At 56.3% G+C, this 17,641-nt stretch overlaps 1 protein-coding gene across 2 annotated transcripts in view; it reads left to right on the top strand.

Moving 5' to 3' along the window:
- Positions 1-14,722, top strand: part of FBXO31 (F-box protein 31) — a 40,560-nt gene extending 25,838 nt beyond the window's left edge. For both annotated transcript variants that reach the window (XM_021705677.1, XM_021705678.1), the window contains 6 exons: positions 2,451-2,618; positions 3,256-3,330; positions 9,054-9,163; positions 9,790-9,943; positions 11,074-11,480; positions 14,288-14,722. In XM_021705677.1, coding sequence (XP_021561352.1) covers positions 2,451-2,618; positions 3,256-3,330; positions 9,054-9,163; positions 9,790-9,943; positions 11,074-11,480; positions 14,288-14,510 — 1,137 coding nt within the window. In that variant the 3' untranslated portion in view covers positions 14,511-14,722. The remainder of the gene's footprint in view (positions 1-2,450; positions 2,619-3,255; positions 3,331-9,053; positions 9,164-9,789; positions 9,944-11,073; positions 11,481-14,287) is intronic.
- The last annotated feature ends 2,919 nt before the right edge of the window (positions 14,723-17,641 follow it).

Raw genomic sequence — 17,641 nt, 5'->3', positions numbered from 1 at the left:
GGAAACATCCGTTAAGAAACACACTTTATGTTTATGTTTAACATCACTGGGGAAAGCCTTGGATTTAGAATGTTCCTCACAGGACAAGCCAGACTGCTCCCCGTGTGGGCAGGCTGCCTTCCATGCTTTAGGCAGGGAGGGTGATAATTGTTTTTCTTACTGGCAGTGACTAATAGAGTTAAAAAAAAAAAAAAATTGCAGCTTCTGAAAGCAGGGGATAATTAGAGGAAAATGGAGCCATGACAGAACAGGGCCAGCTCGCCCTCGTCGGATCGGGTCGGATTGGATTGGATCGCCGCAGAAATGTGTGAGCCAGAGCCGGCCACTGGGCACCCAGGCTCCCCTGACTACGGGCTGGCCCTCTGGCCTCGGGAAACGTGCGGCGTGCTGTGCCTGGGGACCACTCCCCGCTCTGACCCCATCTCCGCCGCGGCCACCACGTCGCTCTGACCCCGTCTCCGCCGCGGCCGCCTCGTCGCTCCAACCCCCTGCCGCGGCCGCCTCGTCGCTCCGACCCCGTCTCTGCCACCTGGTCGCTCTGACCCCGTCTCCGCCGCGGGCACCTTGTCACTCCGACCTGTCCGCCACCACGTTGCGTGAACTGGAAGAGTGATGGCAGAGTGGTCGCCCTCCGTTGTCAAGGGCGGCAAGCCCACGGCACCTGCCTCCTCCCTTTGCTTCTGATTTTCAGGCATTTAAAGCAGATCCCAGGCCCGTGCCGTTTCCTCTGTTAATACTTCCATATGGATCTTTGAAGAATGTGGGTGTTTCTCTGCACGTGGGCCTTGTCCTTCCCCTGCCGTACAGACGTGGTGGGGACGCACGATGTGGCCTGAAGCCTGGTCCACATCCGTCTCCCTGAGGGCCGCAGAGCTGCTTTGCACGAGGCTTGCTTGGAACTGAGTCTGCAGCAGCCCTCACGTGGCGTCTGTGTGCCTCGCAGGTCTCTGCTGCCGGAAGCAGCCCCCCGTTTCTGGTGGGTCAGGGGCCGACTGGGGGCCTCCTGCTTCTTTCTAGCGTCATCTGGTCTTTCCCTCCCCTTCAGAGCTGGCCCTTCTCTCCAAAAGGCTTGCTTTTAGGTTTAGGTTGAACTACCTTTTTTTTTTCTTCCTCTTTTTAAACAAAATCTACTTATTTTTTCTGTCAGAATTTATTTTTACTGAAGTGTAGCTGACACACGGTAACTACGTGAGTTTCAGCTGGGTGACAGTCTGTGACGCTGTGCTCACAAACACATCTGACTTATTCCTGTGACCTAGTCATCGCGCAACTGGGAGCCTGTCCCTCCCCCTCCCCTTCGGCCATATGGCCCATACCCCTCACCCTGGCAGCCATCTCTTTGTTCTCTGTATTTATCCTTCTGTTTCTGCTGCTTTTGTTTGTTTTGTTTCTTAAATTCCATGTATGAGTGAAATCCTATGTATTTGTCTTTGACTTATTCTGCTTAGCATAATACTCTCTAGCTCCATCTATGTCGTTGCAAATGGCATGATCTCATCCTTTCTGATGGCTGAGTAGTAGTTCATGGTACATACACACGACATCTTCTTTATCCATCTACCTGTCGATGGGCACTTGGGCTGTTTCCATATCTTGGCTATTGTAAATAATGCTGCAGGCATGTATCCCTTTATTTCCAGGTTTATTGAGGAATAGTGCACAGGTAAGATTGTAAGGTGCATGACAAGTACGTCTCGGTGATTGGTACTTGTACACTTTGTGCAAGGGTTCCTGCCGTCTAGGATTAGCATGTCCACCACTTCACATTTTGATTCTCTCTCTTTTGGTGAAAACATTTAAGTTCTGTTCTCTTAGAAGATCTCAGTGTTGGGGCGCCTGAGTGGCTCAGTCGTTGAGCGTCTGCCTTCGGCTCAGGTCATGGTCCCAGGGTCCTGGGATCGAGCCCCGCATCAGGCTCCCTGCTCAGAGAGGAGCCTGCTTCTGCCTCCCTCTCTCGCTCTCTGTTTCTCTATCTCAAGTAAATAAATAAAATCTTAAAAAAAAAAAAAAAAAAAGCATCTGCCTTCAGCTCAGGTCATGATCCCAGGGTCCTGGGATCGAGCCCCACATCAGGCTCCCTGCTCCTCGGGAAGCCTGCTTCTCCCTCTCCCGCTCCCCCTGCTTGTGTTCCCTCTCTCGCTGTGTCTCTCTGTCAAATAAATAAATAAAATCTTAAAAAAAAAAATCTCAGTGTTGATGCAGTGTTACTAACGACAGTCACCCTGTTTACAATCAATAACTACTTCTAATTAACAAGCACTTGGTAGATGGGCCATGCTCGTTGTGGTGCGCTAGATGGGGGCGCCGCGATGTTCCCTGGCCCCGAGAGTCAGTGGGGCTGCTGTGTGAGGACGAGGGTGGTTCTTGCGGACAGGGTAGGTTGGGGACCTTCTCCCTCGGCACCTCATCCTGAGCCTTGTGTCGACTTGTGCCCTTTCTCCTCCCTGCAGGTGGATGGCTTGTTCATCATTGGCTGGATGTACCTGCCTCCCCATGACCCTCATGTGGACGACCCAATGCGATTCAAGCCCCTGTTCAGAGTCCACCTGATGGAGAGAAAGTCTGCCACGGTGGAGTGCATGTATGGCCACAGAGGGCCCCACAACGGCCACATTCAGGTGAGCGCTCGGGGGTCCCTGAGGCGTGGCAGCCGTGTGCAGGCAAGGGGCTAGGGCTCCTTTGTCCGCCCCGGTCCCAGTGGCCGCCGGGGTGGGGTGCTGGCTGAGTGGCTGTGGTGTTCCAGCTGCAGACCTGTGTCCACACCGAGCAGTGAGCACGGGAGGAAGCGGGGGCTCAGCCCCACTCCGGGGTGCGTTAGTGATGTGCCCTTCAGAGACTCTCTTGCTGGGACCCCCCAGGGATTCTGCGTTCAGTTGGAACTCGTTGTTTTTGTCGTGATTCCTCACTGCTCCCTGGTTTCCTCTTTGCAAGAATATAAACTTGGAGTAAGACACGCTGCTCTCTGATAGTGGTTTGGCAGACAGCCACCCCAATCAGCACGTGTGTTCCCTAACACACGACGAAAGCACAGCCCCTTTTCCTGCTGTAAGATGTCCTCCTGGGAAGACGCACATGCACCTTCCCCTGAGAAGGAAGTGCGTGCGCAGGGTGGCTCTGAGGTCCCTTCTTTGGACTGGCCAAGATACGGTGGCATCTTGGGCTTCTGTACACATGTGGGGTATGTCGGTGCGGGAGAGGTTGATCGTGCCACCCATGACTGACACGCTCCCCTCTCCTTTGTGGCGAATGCTCAAGATTGTGAAGAAGGACGAGTTCTCCACCAAGTGCAACCAGACTGACCACCACAGGATGTCTGGCGGGAGGCAGGAGGTGAGCCCATACGCCTTCTGTTCCCATGGCGCGGCTGTGATGGGGTTGAATGGTTTGACATCGCCAGTGAGCCCCCAAAGAGGGGCCGTCTCCCCGGCTCATCCCGATGTGTGCGTCTGGCTTTCCCGTCAGGATGTCCTTGTTCGTGTCCATGCTCGCAGGCTTTCATTCCCTGCCGGCCCTCGGAGTGAACGAGCCCCAGAGAAATCGTTCCCTCTGATCTGCTCTCTTTCGCCCCTTTGGCGGGAGTGTCCGTGTGCTGCTGGAGATTTCTTCTTGGATGTGAGTTTGCATGGAGACCAGGGGGCTTTTTTGGAGCCTCTGTGTTCTCCCCACAGACGGGCCTAGTGGCTGAGATTTCCAGGTCTTGGCAGCGCAGCGTGGAGGCCTGGCTCTGAGCCACACCCCGAGCTTCTTAGCACTTCCTTTTATTTGCACGGATACTTTCACATTGCCTTTGAGTTTTCCTTTTCTGAGGATCCAAGTCATACTGCTGTTTCAGAACATTCTTAAGAAAACCTTGAACTTTTAAAATGTAGGATGCTCATTGAACTTACATTTATTTAATGGCTGTGTATTTCTCAAGTTCTGAGTCTGACAGCTTCCCTGTTAGCCAGAGAATTGCGGGGAGGTGTAAGGTAAATTCATACGCACGCATGTCTGCGTCTGAAGAGTGCACACAGGTGCTCGCGGGAGTCCTTTGGAGGTAGACGAGGCCCTGTTTTCTCACATACACGGCCTGTGAAGGTGACGGTGCATTTTTCATTCACAACACCGTTGTCGAAGCCTGGGCACATACAGTCACACACACAACGTACAGGTGAGTGCTCCAGTCTGCATTTCAGTGAAGAAGGTCAATGTGTTTTCTGAGAATAGAAACTCCTCAGCTGTGAACCTTAAAAAGGCCAGATAGTGAATTTCTGGAAATACGTATGCTGGGATCAGAAAAAGGTCTTGTAAGCCGCGCCTGTGTGATTTTGAAGTGGAGTCGTATTTTTTCTGATTATGAAAGTACTAACACAAGTCCTTTGTGGAAACTCTAAGAACATGTGCACGCTGGGTGGGAGTAAAGCTTTGCTGGTCTCGGGACTGGGGTGTCAGTTTGCATTTCTGTGACCACGACTGTGCCCAAGGCTGAGGTTAGGGGCCTGGCTAAGGGCTCCCCGGGGCTGCTTTTCTGTGACATGTTTGTTAGTAAACATCCTCACTGCTCTCTCTGGTGCTGGTATGTTTCTAGTTGATTTGTAGGAGCTTTTTTTTCATATTAGAAAATCAGTCTTTCAGGTGTGGTTGCAAGTATTTTTCTTCATGTTTTTGTCTTTTAGTTTGATTTATGGTATATTTTTTTTCCAGGAGTTTTCTTGTTTTTAATTTTTATGTAGTCAGAGGTGTCTGTCTTCCCCTGCCGAGCCCATCGGGGAGACGCGGTGCCACCGGGCAGAGCAGAGTTCTGGAGAACTTGCTGTGTGGCCCCGCAGTCACTTGTCCCTCTCTCGCCTGCTTTTCTCTCTGTCCATCCCCTGTCTGTCCCCTCAGCCGTGTGGGGACAGGGTCTCCTGCCGGTTCAGGAGTCAGCCAGAAATGTCTTCACTTTCTCATGGAGTCTTTCAGACCCAGGGAATGGCTTCAGGCCCCAGGGAGAGAGGACAGGCTGTGGGGGGACATTGCCATGTTCCTGATAGCTCTGCACACCGAGGTGAAAGGCTGAGCTGTGCACTCTGGCTGTCCTGTGCTCTGGTAGCTGATGGGCATTTAAAATTCTGGGACCACAGGGGACGGAGGGCTCCTGGCGGCCAACAGGGCTAGCAGGGGAACAGGGCGGTGCGCGGTCTCCTGGGCAGGGGATCCTCTCATGCCCCCAGGGGCTGGCCTGGTGCTGCACTGTCCTCCACCCTGTGTGGCATTCTGAGAGCTTGTGGGGGATGCCCTGGCGGTCCCCCTCTGCAGGCCGTGCTCTCTGAGAAGTGCTGCCCATGAAGGAACCAGTGAGTCTCCCGTCATTCCCCTGTGAAGGCCACAGCCGCCCTGCAGCAGGTGTCTGGCTGATGCACTGCATCTTGCTCACCAGCCCTTCCACTGCTCACACCCAGCTCCGGTCCCGGGGTTTCTGCCACCATGTCCACCTTTGAATGCCAAGTCCAGACTGCCGTGGTGTGATCTGATGTCTCAGGCTGTGGTGGCCTCGGCCTGCCCCTCACAACGCCTCCAGGTGACCGGTGTGCTTTGCACATTGCAGCACCTCTCCTGGGTTCCTGTGAGCAGGGCAGGCCCTCAGGCCTACCCAGACTCGTCTCCCCTGGCCTCCTTCACAGATGATGGCAAGGCCCAGCTGCCATCTTCCCTGCCCCCCCCCCCCGCCCCCCGTGCCTGTCCAGCCCCCCAGCCTGAGGCTTCTGGAGAACCGGGGCCTATGAGGAGGAGCAGAGACAGGGAAGAGAGGAAGGAGAGAGGACGGCCAGGCCCCACCACTGCGATGCTGTGGGCGTCCCTTGTCCCTCCTGACCAGGCCATGGGCTTCTGCTGGCCCCACTCAGGGTGTGCTCTGCACTTGGTCATGCAGACTTCTTGACTGGACACAAGTTGCTTTTGTTTCTTTGTCTCATGTACTGAAATGATATCTTCTCACCATCAAACACGCAGTCATGGGAGCCCCACCCAGGAGCAGCCCCCACACCCGTCCTCCGTCATCCCTTCTTGTTCTCCGAATTTTGTTTATGTAACTGGGATCTAACTCCATCTAATTTGGGTCTTTTTTTTTTTTTTTAAGCTTTTTAGCTCTTCCAGAAATATTTTCCAGGCTCATTAGAATTCTTTTAATCTTTATTTTTAAAGCACTGTTCCATCCGTCATCCATAGGGTGATTGCCTGAGCGTAACTGCTCTCCTGCGGTCAGACATAGGGTTTGTGCTCCCCCTCCTGACCTTCCGCTTGGGTGACTTGTTCTCTGAGAGCCTCAGTCCTCATCTGTGAAATGTGGACCCCTGCGGGGGTTGGAGGACTGAGTAGGGCAGGGCGTGTGAGTGCCTTAGCGCCAGGCTGAGAGCCTCCAGGTGTTACTGCCGGAACTCTGTGCAAAAACCTTCCCTGGTTTTTGGATCATACAGAAATGGGATTGCCAGGTAAAAGGCCCTGTTCCAGATTCTTGTTATGTGTTGTTAGTTTGCTGGTCCTCATTTACCACCCACCAGGGTGGGTGAGCCCCCTGCCTCCTTTGCTCCTGCCCGCCTTCCTCTTGGCCCGGGTGGAAACCAGGCCCCTTAGCACGTGGGCTCAGGAGTAGCTCTGATCCTGCTGCTTACTAGCTGGGTGACTTGGGGAAGGTTTCTCAAACTCTGTGAGCCCACATCTCCATAGAACAGGAAGGGTGTGAGCACCCTTCTCCTGGACTGGTATGCAAATGGAGGGGATGATCACAGAATGCCAGCACCTGTGAGCAAGCCCTGGGTAAATACTATTCTTGTCGTGTATGTTCTGGTCCCCTGTGTTTCTCCTTGTGTATGCATAGCTCATGAGATAATTTCATAATGAACGTATCTCAAAGGTGTTTGTTCTGAGTAATTGGGTCTGGTTGGTATTTCTAACGACTCTGACCTTTTCATGCAAAGTAAATAAGATTATGACTCCTTACGAGTCAGTCTCATGGTATTTAGCTTAAGTCTGATTACTCACCGTGGTAACATAAAATCCCTACTTGTTACATTAGCTCACTTCCATTTTTATCTCTTCGTTATCTGTTTGATTTTTTAGGGCCTTACTCCATTGAAGTGGAAGGTTTTGAGGTGAAGTCTAATTTGTCAAGTTTTTTCTTTTGTGATTATTGTTGTCTGTGTCTTAAAAGACTTTGCCTATCCCTAAGCTGCAGAGTCTCCTCTTCAGAAGTTTGGTAGCTTCACGTTGTGTTTGGGTCTGTGGCCCATCTCGAATTATTTCTTGTGTGTGGTGTGAGGCAGGGATCGTGGTCCTTTTCTCCATATGGATGTCCAGTCGTTGGAGCATCATTTGTGGAAGAGACTTTTCCACTTCCCATTGGGTGGATTGGATGTATTTGTCGGAAAGCAGCTGACTAGATGAATGGGTCTGTTTCTGGGCTCTCCGTTTCATTCCGGTGGTGTATTTGTTGACCCCGATGTTTGTACTACTGTCTTGATTACTGCAGCTTTATAGTAAGTCACACCATGAACTGGTGCAGTTCCTCCAGCCCTGTTCTTTTGCAAGATTGCTTTGGACATTGTCGGTCCTTTCCAGCTCCACGTGAATTTCAGAATCGGCTTATCGGTTTGTACAGAGACCCTGGTGGGCCTGGGACTGCCATGGCATTGAATCCATAGATGCCTTTGGAGAGAATTGCTGGCTTGGTACTTGGTCCTCTGGTCCACGGGCGCCTGTATCATGGAGGTGTCTCCGTTTCCTTCCGGCAGTCCTGTGGCTGTCAGAGTAGGGGTCCTGCACGCACTTTCTAATACGTATTCCCAAGTCACATGTTGTCTGAGGCTGCTAGAAATAGGACTTAAAATTTTTCATTTTCCAACTCTGTGCCGCTGGTGTAGAAACTTCCAGTTGATTTGTGCGTAATGAGCTTGTGGCCTTGTAGCTGTGTGCTTGTCACTGCAGTGAGGGGTTTCTGTGCGTGGCCAGAGTTTGGGCGGGAACATAGGAAAGTAACTGAAAGATTATAGCTCTCTTGGTTTGTTGTTGTGGTTAAATTGCTTTTGTTTCTGTTTGTAGAACTAACTCTGCATGGTCATTAGAAACAGTATATTGAGCTAGGAACTCAGAGCGATGGATTAATTTGGTTAAATGTGCAGAATCAAGCTATTAAGCACTAACTGTCCTTCACATTGTTTGATCCCATAATGAATGACTGAGCTTTGAGGACGCAGTGTTTATAAAAGCTCCCTTTTCACAAATGAACTTTCTGAACGTGTAACATAACTATGAGGGCACCTCCCTGCCCCAGCCCCCCTCCCGGCCATACCTGTCTTGTTCTTCTTCGGCAGTAGCAGAAGGCAGTTCTGGCCAACGTGACCAGCACAGGAGTTAGCCACAGGAGTCCTGCTGTGCTCCTGCTTTCCTAGAAGCCCCAGAACCAGGCTCGGTGTAGACACCGCATGTCCCGTTGGTGGCCACAGAAGTGAGGCTCATGTGGCTGCTACCTAGGGAGCTCTGGACACGGGCTGAAGGGACCCCACGGTCCCTGTTGTTGCATGTTGAAGTCTGTGCCTGTGTGCTCTGGGAAAGTGGGGACCAGAGCCCTTTACTTTCCTTTGGTGGCTGAGCTTCACAGGAAGGAGGTCAGGGACTCGGAGACCAAAGTGTGGCGGCCCCCTCCCCTTGCCCAGTCTTCATCTCCATCTTGTCCACCCCGCTGGGACTCCAGCACTGCTGTGCCCAGGGCATCACCCCAGCTGTAAGAGTGCTGCTTTTTAAAAATTTTTTTAAAGATTTTATTTATTTATTTTGATGGAGAGAGAGCACAAGTAGGCAGAGAGGCAGGCAGAGGGGGAGAGAGAGAGAGAGAGAGAAGGAGACTCCCCACTGAGCAGGGAGCCCGATGCGGGGCTCGATCCCAGGACCCTGGGATCATGACCTGAGCCGAAGGCAGACGCTTAACTGACTGAGCCACCCGGGTGCCCCAAGAGTGCTGCTTTTATCCACTTAGCGCCACAGCGAGCAGTCCTCCATGCGCGTCGTGGTAGTTTTCATGACCTGTGCTCTCTTGGAAGGAATTCCGAACGTGGCTGAGGGAAGAATGGGGGCGGACACTGGAGGACATTTTCCACGAGCACATGCAGGAGCTCATCCTGATGAAGTTTATCTACACCAGTCAGTACGAGTAAGTACAGTCCCCTCTGTGGGTACTGTGAGCACAGTCTCTGTCCCTCCTCTGTCCCTGCCCCCTCCGCTGCCCTACCTTGGTGTCTATTTTCTGTCTGATTTATCATCACGAGCCTGGCCTGTGTGCTGGAGCCTCAGGGTGGTATCCCCACATCTGCTGGGGGACACTTCCTCTCTTAGCTGCTCTTCCTGCCTTGGCCTCCGCCCCACGCCCTGTCCCCATGACGCATTTAAATAGTCCCTTGTGCAGTGAGCATCCCTTTCGCGGTCTCTGGGGTTCCTGTGCCAGGGTGACGGAGCAGGGGCAGCATCCCCTTGTCTTTGGAGAGTGCTCCCTGCCCCAGTTCCCTTGTGGTGCTGGTAGAGCGAACGTGCGCCCCTGTTCAGCCCTGTTGGAATTCCAGAGAAGGTGTGAGATGTGCCTTGCAAGTGTTTTGAGGAGGGGTGATTGTGGCTCAGGAATGTGGGGTGCCCCCGCTCCCCGCTGGCCTGGCAGGAAGCTCAGCCCGGCTGTTCTAGGCTACCCTGCCCTGTCTGCCATCCCTCACACGGCAGGGAGGTGAGTGAGCTCTGTACTTTGGCCTGCCCGCCGAGCTGCTCTCATGCCGCCCCTTCCCCCCACAGCAACTGCCTGACCTACCGCCGCATCTACCTCCCGCCCAGCCACCCGGATGACCTCATCAGACCCGGCCTCTTCAAAGGCACCTACGGCAGCCACGGCCTGGAGATCGTCATGCTCAGCTTCCATGGGAAGCGTGCCAGGGGCACGAAGATCACGGTGAGTCCGGGTGCTACCCTGGCGGGCCCCGCTCTGTGAACTCAGTCTGATTGGCTGTGTGGTAGCCTGACTCGGGCTGCACCCCAGCTACTCACAGTGGACTCTGGGCCTGTGACACCCCTGCGCTGGGGAGTTTGCTGGGAATGCAGACTGTCAGGCCCCACCCAGACCCATTGAACTAGGATTTGTATTTCACAAGACCTCCAGGGGATTTGGAGCATTTCCAAGGTGGCTTTACCCATGGCTCTCAGTCCTGGCCACACACTGAACCCCTGGGGCTGTTGAAGAAACCCTGATGCTGGGCCTTAGAGATGCTGATTCAGTGGGGGAGGGGCCTGGGTATGTGGCTCCAGGAGGTCCTCCGGTGGCTTTGAGGTGCGGAGACCTCCTGCATTATTACACAGGCTCCCGATGTGTGCTCTGGGAACACAGTCAGAGGGTTGTTGAGCTGAATGGGGGTCTCGAACCAGTTGGCCATTGGGCCTGCTGCAGGGGCACCGTCCACACTGTGCTCACCGGTCATTTGCATAGTTGGGGTGTGTTTCTGCCAGATGCACTGAAGTGTCCTGGGGAACAGTGCCTCTTCTTTGTTCTCATGGAGCTGTACTCTTGGACCTCGATTGGCCAGGGTCCCTGTGCTCTGGGAAGGCTCCTTGTGTGCAGAGCCCAGCACTGGAGCCCCTGGTGGAGCTGCAGGGCCTGGAGGGTCTCCCAGGTTCAGGGTCAGGAGCGTTTGTGTTCCAGGCAGACAGGTTTGGGCTGGCATTCAGGTCTGGCCCTGCCGCCTGGCCCTGGGAGGGTCTGTGCCCTTCTCGAAGCCCCAGTGTTCTAGAATGGGGAGGTTTTTATACCTGGAGGGCTCAAGTGCACATGAGCCGCTATGCCGGGTGTCTGTGCATGTCTCGAGGTCACTCAGGTGCTGTTAGCCCCTATTTTCGAAGATCCCTTCACAGATGGGGGTGCCTGCTGTAGGCACATATTTTTTAAGGGCTTCTAAAATATTCTTCAGAAGGGATGCTGCTACGTCAGTGGGAATGCTGGAGTGAGCTCATTGGGCCAGAGGTGTGATCTAGGCAGGAAACCACACAGAGTGGTGTGTCTCTGCTGATGGCCGCACGCTCGCTCCTCAGGGTGACCCCAACATCCCTGCTGGGCAGCAGACCGTCGAGATCGACCTCATGCACCGCATCCAGCTGCCTGATGTGGAGAGCCTCCGCAACTTCAATGAGCTCTCCCGCATCGTCCTGGAGGTCCGGGAGCAGGTGCGCCAGGAACAACAGCAGCAGGAGAACGGGCTCGAGGACGGTGGGGGCCGCGGCCGGCAGAGCCCCCGGGAGCCCCAGCGGGGCTCTGCCCAGCCCAGTGTGGAGCTGCCTGCCGAGAAGGTCGGGGAGCCTGGGGACGGAGAGGCTGCGGCTGCGGCTGCGGCTGCGCCTGCCCCTGAGCAGCCCGCCCAGTGCGGGCAGGGGCAGCCGTTTGTGTTGCCTGTGGGCGTGAGCTCGAGGAACGAGGACTATCCCCGCACCTGCAGGATGTGGTAAGAATGCCAGCGTGGGCCGCGACAGGCCTTCTGGGGAGTCCTGCCTCCCCACCTGCGTGGAGACGGGCTGTGGGGGCCGGGCTCAGCGCCGGCCAGCGTGGGGGCTCCCTGCACCTGGCGGGGAGCCCCTGACAACTCCGTCTGAGTCCCAGCTTGGGCCCGTGCGGACAGCGCCCTTCCCTGGGCTGCACGGAGTTTGGAGGCTTCCGACCCCTCCCCCCTGGGGAGCCTCCGAGGGGGCTTATTAGAACCGCCAGGCATGAGGCCCCCTTCCTAGTGCCTTCTGTCGCCTCGCCAGTCAGGTGCAAGGTAGACAGGTGACTCTGCAGGTGGCGTTGAAAGCAGCTGGTAAGGAGGGGGCTCTTCTGCCTTTGTCCCCCTAGAAGCCGGCTTGAGTCCACGCCTGTTGGGGGTCTCCCTCCGGCCCCTGCTGAGCACCGTCCAGTGTCAGCTGTCTGTGTCTTCCTGTGGTTTCTCTGCCGGCTCAGAAAGTGTGCGCAGAGGGCTGGCAGCGCACTCCTGCCCCAGGGCCGGCTTGCTCTTTGCTTGACGGCTGTCCTTACGGCTTTGTCTCGGGTCACTGCCCTCAGCCACTCAGGCCCCCCCGCCCCAGCCCGCTACACTTCAGGGCTTCCTAGGTGTCAATGAACCAGAATGAATGAAGCCACAGACTTGGGTCTTCCGTCCCACTGGCCACATTTCCGGTGCCAGCAGCCACACGTGTATTGCACAGTGTAGGTCTAGAATATTCCATCAGTGCAGTTGGTTCTCCTGCACAGTTGTCCTAGGGCACCTTTGAGGGGATGACCTGTCTGTCTCTCGGCATCACAGCTGCCTGGCCTGCATGTCTGTCCAGTTACGTGGAAAGGTCTGTTTTCCTTGACTTCCGGGCTGACTGCTGTCTTGGGCCGGTGGCGGCCGTCTGATTGGCACTTCACGCGTAGAAGAAATGTGGGCGGGGCTCTGAGCTCCCGAGGGAGGCTTTAGGTGTCTGTGTGGGCTTGGCGGGTAAACTGGTTCTGAGTACCGAGTGCCCGTTGGGGTGGTGCCCCCCACACCAGCACGCAGTCCTCCACGACACCGGCTTGGTGTCCGGCCACTGGACTCAGTCCTGACACCGCCCCCCCCCCCCCCCCCAGAGACGGCGTCAGACCCGGCAAGACTGCCTCTGTCCTCTTAGGCACCAGTCCCAACCGTGCTTCTGACCGACCAGCTATAGGTCGGGGGTTCCCACGACCTCCTCCTCAGGTTTGATTAATGGGCTGGGGCAGCTCCCAGAACTCAGGGAGACACTACGTTTACCATTTTGTTGAAGGAGTGAGAAAGGACGCAGGTGGGCAGCCACATGAAGAAAGGCGTAGGGTCCTGAGCGCACTAGCTTCCAGCCCCTGGGAAGTGGAGTGTACGTGGGTGTCCCCCACCTGGGGGCTCCCTGAACCCCATACTTTGGGATATTATGGAGGCTTCCTCACAGAGGCATGGTCCATCATTAGCTCCATTTCCAGCTCCTCTCTCGTCTGGAGAATGGCGGGGCCGCTCAGGATTCCAAGCTTCTGTTCCTGGCTGGTCACCTGCTAGTGTTCTTATCCCTTAGGAATTTACTGGGGTTTCAGGAGCCCTGTGCCAGGCACCGGGGCAGAGATCAATGCACGTATTCTTCTTTTATCTCACGTAGGGGAAATCCATTCCATTTTCCTTTATGTTACACAATTATCACAAAAGTGGCTGAATGCGGGTTTCCTGAGAGGAGATATATAAATGGTGTTCCAGTATGATTTCAACTGTTGTGAGCTTTTTAGTGGTCGTAAGAGAGAAGGGCTCTGTCGTCCTTATGAAACTCGACAGCCCGCAGTGTCTTGTGGCTAGCCGAGAGCCCAGTGGCCTCAGTCGGGCGCTCTCAGGCCAGCCCTGCGGTGGAGGCATGGGGCGTGCCACACATCGGTCTCTGTGACCTGGGAGGGGCGTGCTGTGGTCCCTTCCCTGTTTGGTTTGTGTGTCTGCGAGGCCTTGCCCCAGTGAGGGTGCAGAACATGGCTGCCTCCGGTACTAAGCTCGGTGGGCATCACTTTGCCTCCCTGTGGGTTCTGGGGCCAGTTTCCCCACCTGAGAATCCCACGAACCGCTCGCCCTCATGCATAGGCCTGCTCTCCCCCTCCTGCCCAGGGGAGCCTCGGCGTGGTGGATGGAGGGCTGGGTGCCGGGCGCCGTTCTGTGTGCTGGGAGATCAGGCCAGCCCGCGGCTCCTCATTATCTATATGAGCACCAATTTCTTGGCAAGAAAGACGTAAATGCATCTCAGTCTCACATTGCTCTCGAAACTTGAAACTTGGCCTTTACGGGTATTTGAAAGTTCTGCCTTCTGAGCTCACGACGGTTGGGTGCCAATAAGTCTTTATTGATTATATTTGAGTTGTTCACGTACTGACATAACTGTCCTGGGAATTCAGATTTTGGTTACCTGAGCCAGCTTTATGAAGGTGTACTTCGGGACAGAATTACGCAGTGGGGCTGCCCGAGACCCTCTTTCTTTAGCTGGATGAGCTGGTGGAGAGCGGCGGTCAGCAGGGTGAGCCTGACCGTGGGCCCGCGGCTCTGCGCACTGGGCACTTAAGAGTTGCTTGGTGGTCCAGGTGATGGCCTCTCTCAGGCGCCGTGACTTGCTGCTTCCTGCTGGCAGGGAGGAGGGCTGGCCTGTGGTGTGGGGGTGCTGCGGCAGGGGGCTGATGGGGTGGGACGGGGCCTAGCGCGCTCCTTCTGGCCCCTCTCACTGTCCTCCCTGCGCTTTCCCTCTTGTCTTCGCACAGTTTTTACGGCACAGGCCTCATCGCCGGCCATGGCTTCACCAGCCCTGAGCGCACCCCTGGGGTCTTCATCCTGTTCGACGAGGACCGTTTCGGGTTCATCTGGCTGGAGCTGAAATCCTTCAGCCTGTACAGCAGGGTGCAGGCCACCTTCCGGAATGCAGAGGCGCCGTCCCCACAGGCCTTCGAGGAGATGCTCAAGAACATCCAGTCCCTGACCTCCTGATGGGCCACTTTCTTGCGGGGCAGTTCCCGGGGCCCTGGACCTGGCACCTGGGAAAGGAAGCAGCATGCACTTTGGAGATTCGGCCTTCTGACCAGAACACCCACCTTGTAGGAGTCTCGGCCCAGCCACCCCAAGACTCTTTGTACAGAGTGTGTGACGTTTGCGTGTGTCCTCGTTCGGAGCTCGTGGGAAGGCTGACTGAGCACGTCTTACAAAAAGAAAGAAAGAAAGAAAGAACTGGAACGGGACTGATTGAGAGGGCGGGCTGCAGAGTTTTGTGAACAACTCAAGTGGAGAAATTGGGTTTGTCCTTGGCCTGCCGGCGGTTTTCAAGGGACAGGCTGAGCGACCCTGGGGGCTGCTAGGAGGGACTGTGTGTGGGCCGTGCCAGCTGGAGGCGAGTGGAAGCGGCTGCAGGCTGGCAGGGGCCTGGGGCGAGGGCAGCCTGGGTGTGGGGCCGTGTGTGCACAAACGGAGGCCCGGGGGGGTCCAGGATGCTGGGCCAGGACCCTGGACTGAAGTGCCGTTTCTCCGCTAACCTGCTTGGAGTTTGGACAAAAGCATTTCCCCTCTGACACGTTTGTGCATCAGTGCAGGGGGTCAGCGATGCGGGCCGGGAGGGAACGGCGGCTTGGCAGCCCCGGCCTCTGTCCAGCTTTAGAGTCAAGACCTTCGCTGCGTCCAGTTCCACACAGGCCGTTTGTCTGCACCCCCAGCCCACCTCCTGCCCACGCTCTGGTCTCAGAACCTGCCCCAGAATTGGGCGGGGCCGCATCCGGGACAGCCCTGCGTTCCCCGACTTGCGCAGCGTGCACAGGCGTTGTTCTTGGGAGGGCGCAAGCAGCAGAGTGGTGGCACAGATGGCCTTGGAGCCCCTTTGCGGGGAACAGGGCAGCTTTCTGGAAGTCACCCCCATGGAGGGAATGCACTTTGGAGACCGGGGTCCCTTGGGATCCTCCACGGCGGGGGTCTGAGCACACACGCTTCTGTGGGTGCTGTGCCGGTGTCCCAGAGACGCCTGCATTTGGGGACCCACTGTAAGGTCTCTGCTGATCTAGTGTCTCCTGAAGAACAGAGCCCCAAATGCACGTACACCCCCAAGAATTAGCTGCAGCTCTGCCTCCAGCCTGCAGAGAGCTGTCACCACGTTCACCTCCCGTGGGGGGGCGGCTTCACTGGGGAGGCAGGCCAGCGGTCCCCCTCCCTGTTGCTCGCCCTTGCTGGGTGGACTGTGCTGAGCCCTCGTGCCGGGGGCAAGGGACCCCAGCGAAGGGGGCAGCTTCGTGGTGCCTTCATGTAGAGACCAACGTGAGATGTCCCATGAAACATGTTTTCTTGATGAATTTCTCCCTGACTGGCCTTTTTTTAAAAAATAAAAAATCCCTATTGCTCTAGCTTCAGTACCTTTGGCAACTTTGACCTTCCTTTGCTTCCCAGAATTGTAGAATTGATAAGCTCTGGGGCATGGTCCCTAAAAGGCAGACCTTCTAGGAGGTTCTTCCCAGCTCCCGACTTGGGAAGGAGGCAAGCCAAGAAGGTGGGTCCCGTCCGGCTGGCTGTCGGACACACCATGGCTACCTCCCACATCCTTCTAGTAGGCCCTGAGGCGCGGTCCCAGTTTTCGTGTCCTCCACAGGACCGAGCCTCCAAGCGCTGTCACCCCCACCCCCTTGTGGCCGTCACTGTGTGTCCTGTGCCAGGCATGCTGCTCCTGCATGGTGGTAGCCGCGGCCGGGAAGCCTCGGTGAGAACGGAGTGAAGGCCCGCGGGGCGTGCGGCTGCCGTGCGCCACGTTTCGCCCGAGCCTGAGGCTCACTCTAAGGTCGCTCCGCCCGAGGCCCCCCGTTGTGTGTACAGCCCACTCAGATTGAAGATGAGCCTTTCTGATGAAAAACCGGTCTCGAACCCAGACGGTGGAACCTGCCTGTGGAGTGTGGGTCTCTCCATGGTTCCTGCGAGCCGTGGCTGTTGGCTGTGTTCACGTGGGTCCCTGGCTCTGGCATCAGGCGGTGCCCCACGGACCTGTGGGGCCGAAGGGCTCGGCAGTGGTCTCGGTGGGGGCTTGTCACCTGCACAGCCGGGCATCCAGCATACGTCTTATTTCCCACTTAGTGGAACTGTGGCCAGTTTTGGTTTCCAGTTCAGTAGGCGAGTGTGCAGAGGCTGTGCAAGCCAGCCCCAGGGGGCGTGCCTGAGGGCAGAGCGGGCAACCAGCCCATCCGGGCAGCTTCTAGCCGGTAATTCATTGCAGGGGAGGATTCAGAAAGGCTGAGGTTGTGGTTGGAAGCCTGAGGGCAGCTGGGGGTTTGATAACACAGGTCCCCACAAGGATCCTGAATGACCCAACTTAGGGACAGTCGGCGCCCACGTGCTGCATGATTCGGGGAAGGTGGCGGTGGACCTGGGTCGGTGTGGCCATCTTCCCCTGGTTGGCACCCCCTTACTTGCCACTGTGCTGCCGTGAGGTCGGGTGAGTCTGTCGTGGTGTGAGTGGCAGGAGAGGAGCCTCAGGTGCGTGTCTGCCTCCCTGGGCATGTGCTGTTCTGCTGCTTGATGGGAAGAGCCGCGATTGGAGATTTCAGATGGGAGTCCTTGGAGGTTCTTACGTACTGGGGCTGAATGTTCACTGCAGGAGGCTGTTGCGATTGGCCACTCAGGCCTGGCGGTCTATCTGGTTATGTTGGCCCACCCAGCTCAGACGTGCAGTGTCTGCTGCTGGGTGGGAGCAGGTTTGGAGGCCTCGTGGTGGTGGGGGTTCCAGAATCCTTCCTCCCACAGTCCAGACTGGGCCTCCCGTCCAGGCCTTGCCCCTCCGTCCCTCCATCTGGGCAGCTGGCTCACTGTGGCTGGTGTTGAGGGCTGCACCCTCCCGCCCTCCCTCCCTCACCTCCTGCCCCAACCCAAGCAGCTTAGGCTGGGCCTGGCGTTCCTCTTGGCCAAGGCAGAGGGTGGCAGCGCTCCCACAGTGGGCTCGCTCAAGGAGCAGGCCAGGCCTCCGTCCCCGCTTCATGCAGAACAAGCTCCGAGCTGGAGTTGGCCCGTCCGACGTCCTCTCTCCCTGAGAACCTGGGGTTTGCTGCTGTGGCCCCGTCAGGCAAGGCCCGTCCCTTAGGCAGCCCACCCCCGTGCCC

The sequence above is a fragment of the Neomonachus schauinslandi genome, chromosome 16 (genome assembly GCF_002201575.2).
Source record: "Neomonachus schauinslandi chromosome 16, ASM220157v2, whole genome shotgun sequence".
NCBI classification, from domain to species: Eukaryota; Metazoa; Chordata; class Mammalia; order Carnivora; family Phocidae; genus Neomonachus; species Neomonachus schauinslandi.
Note: the sequence above shows the minus strand (reverse complement) of the source record. Positions and strands in the feature narration are given on the sequence as shown.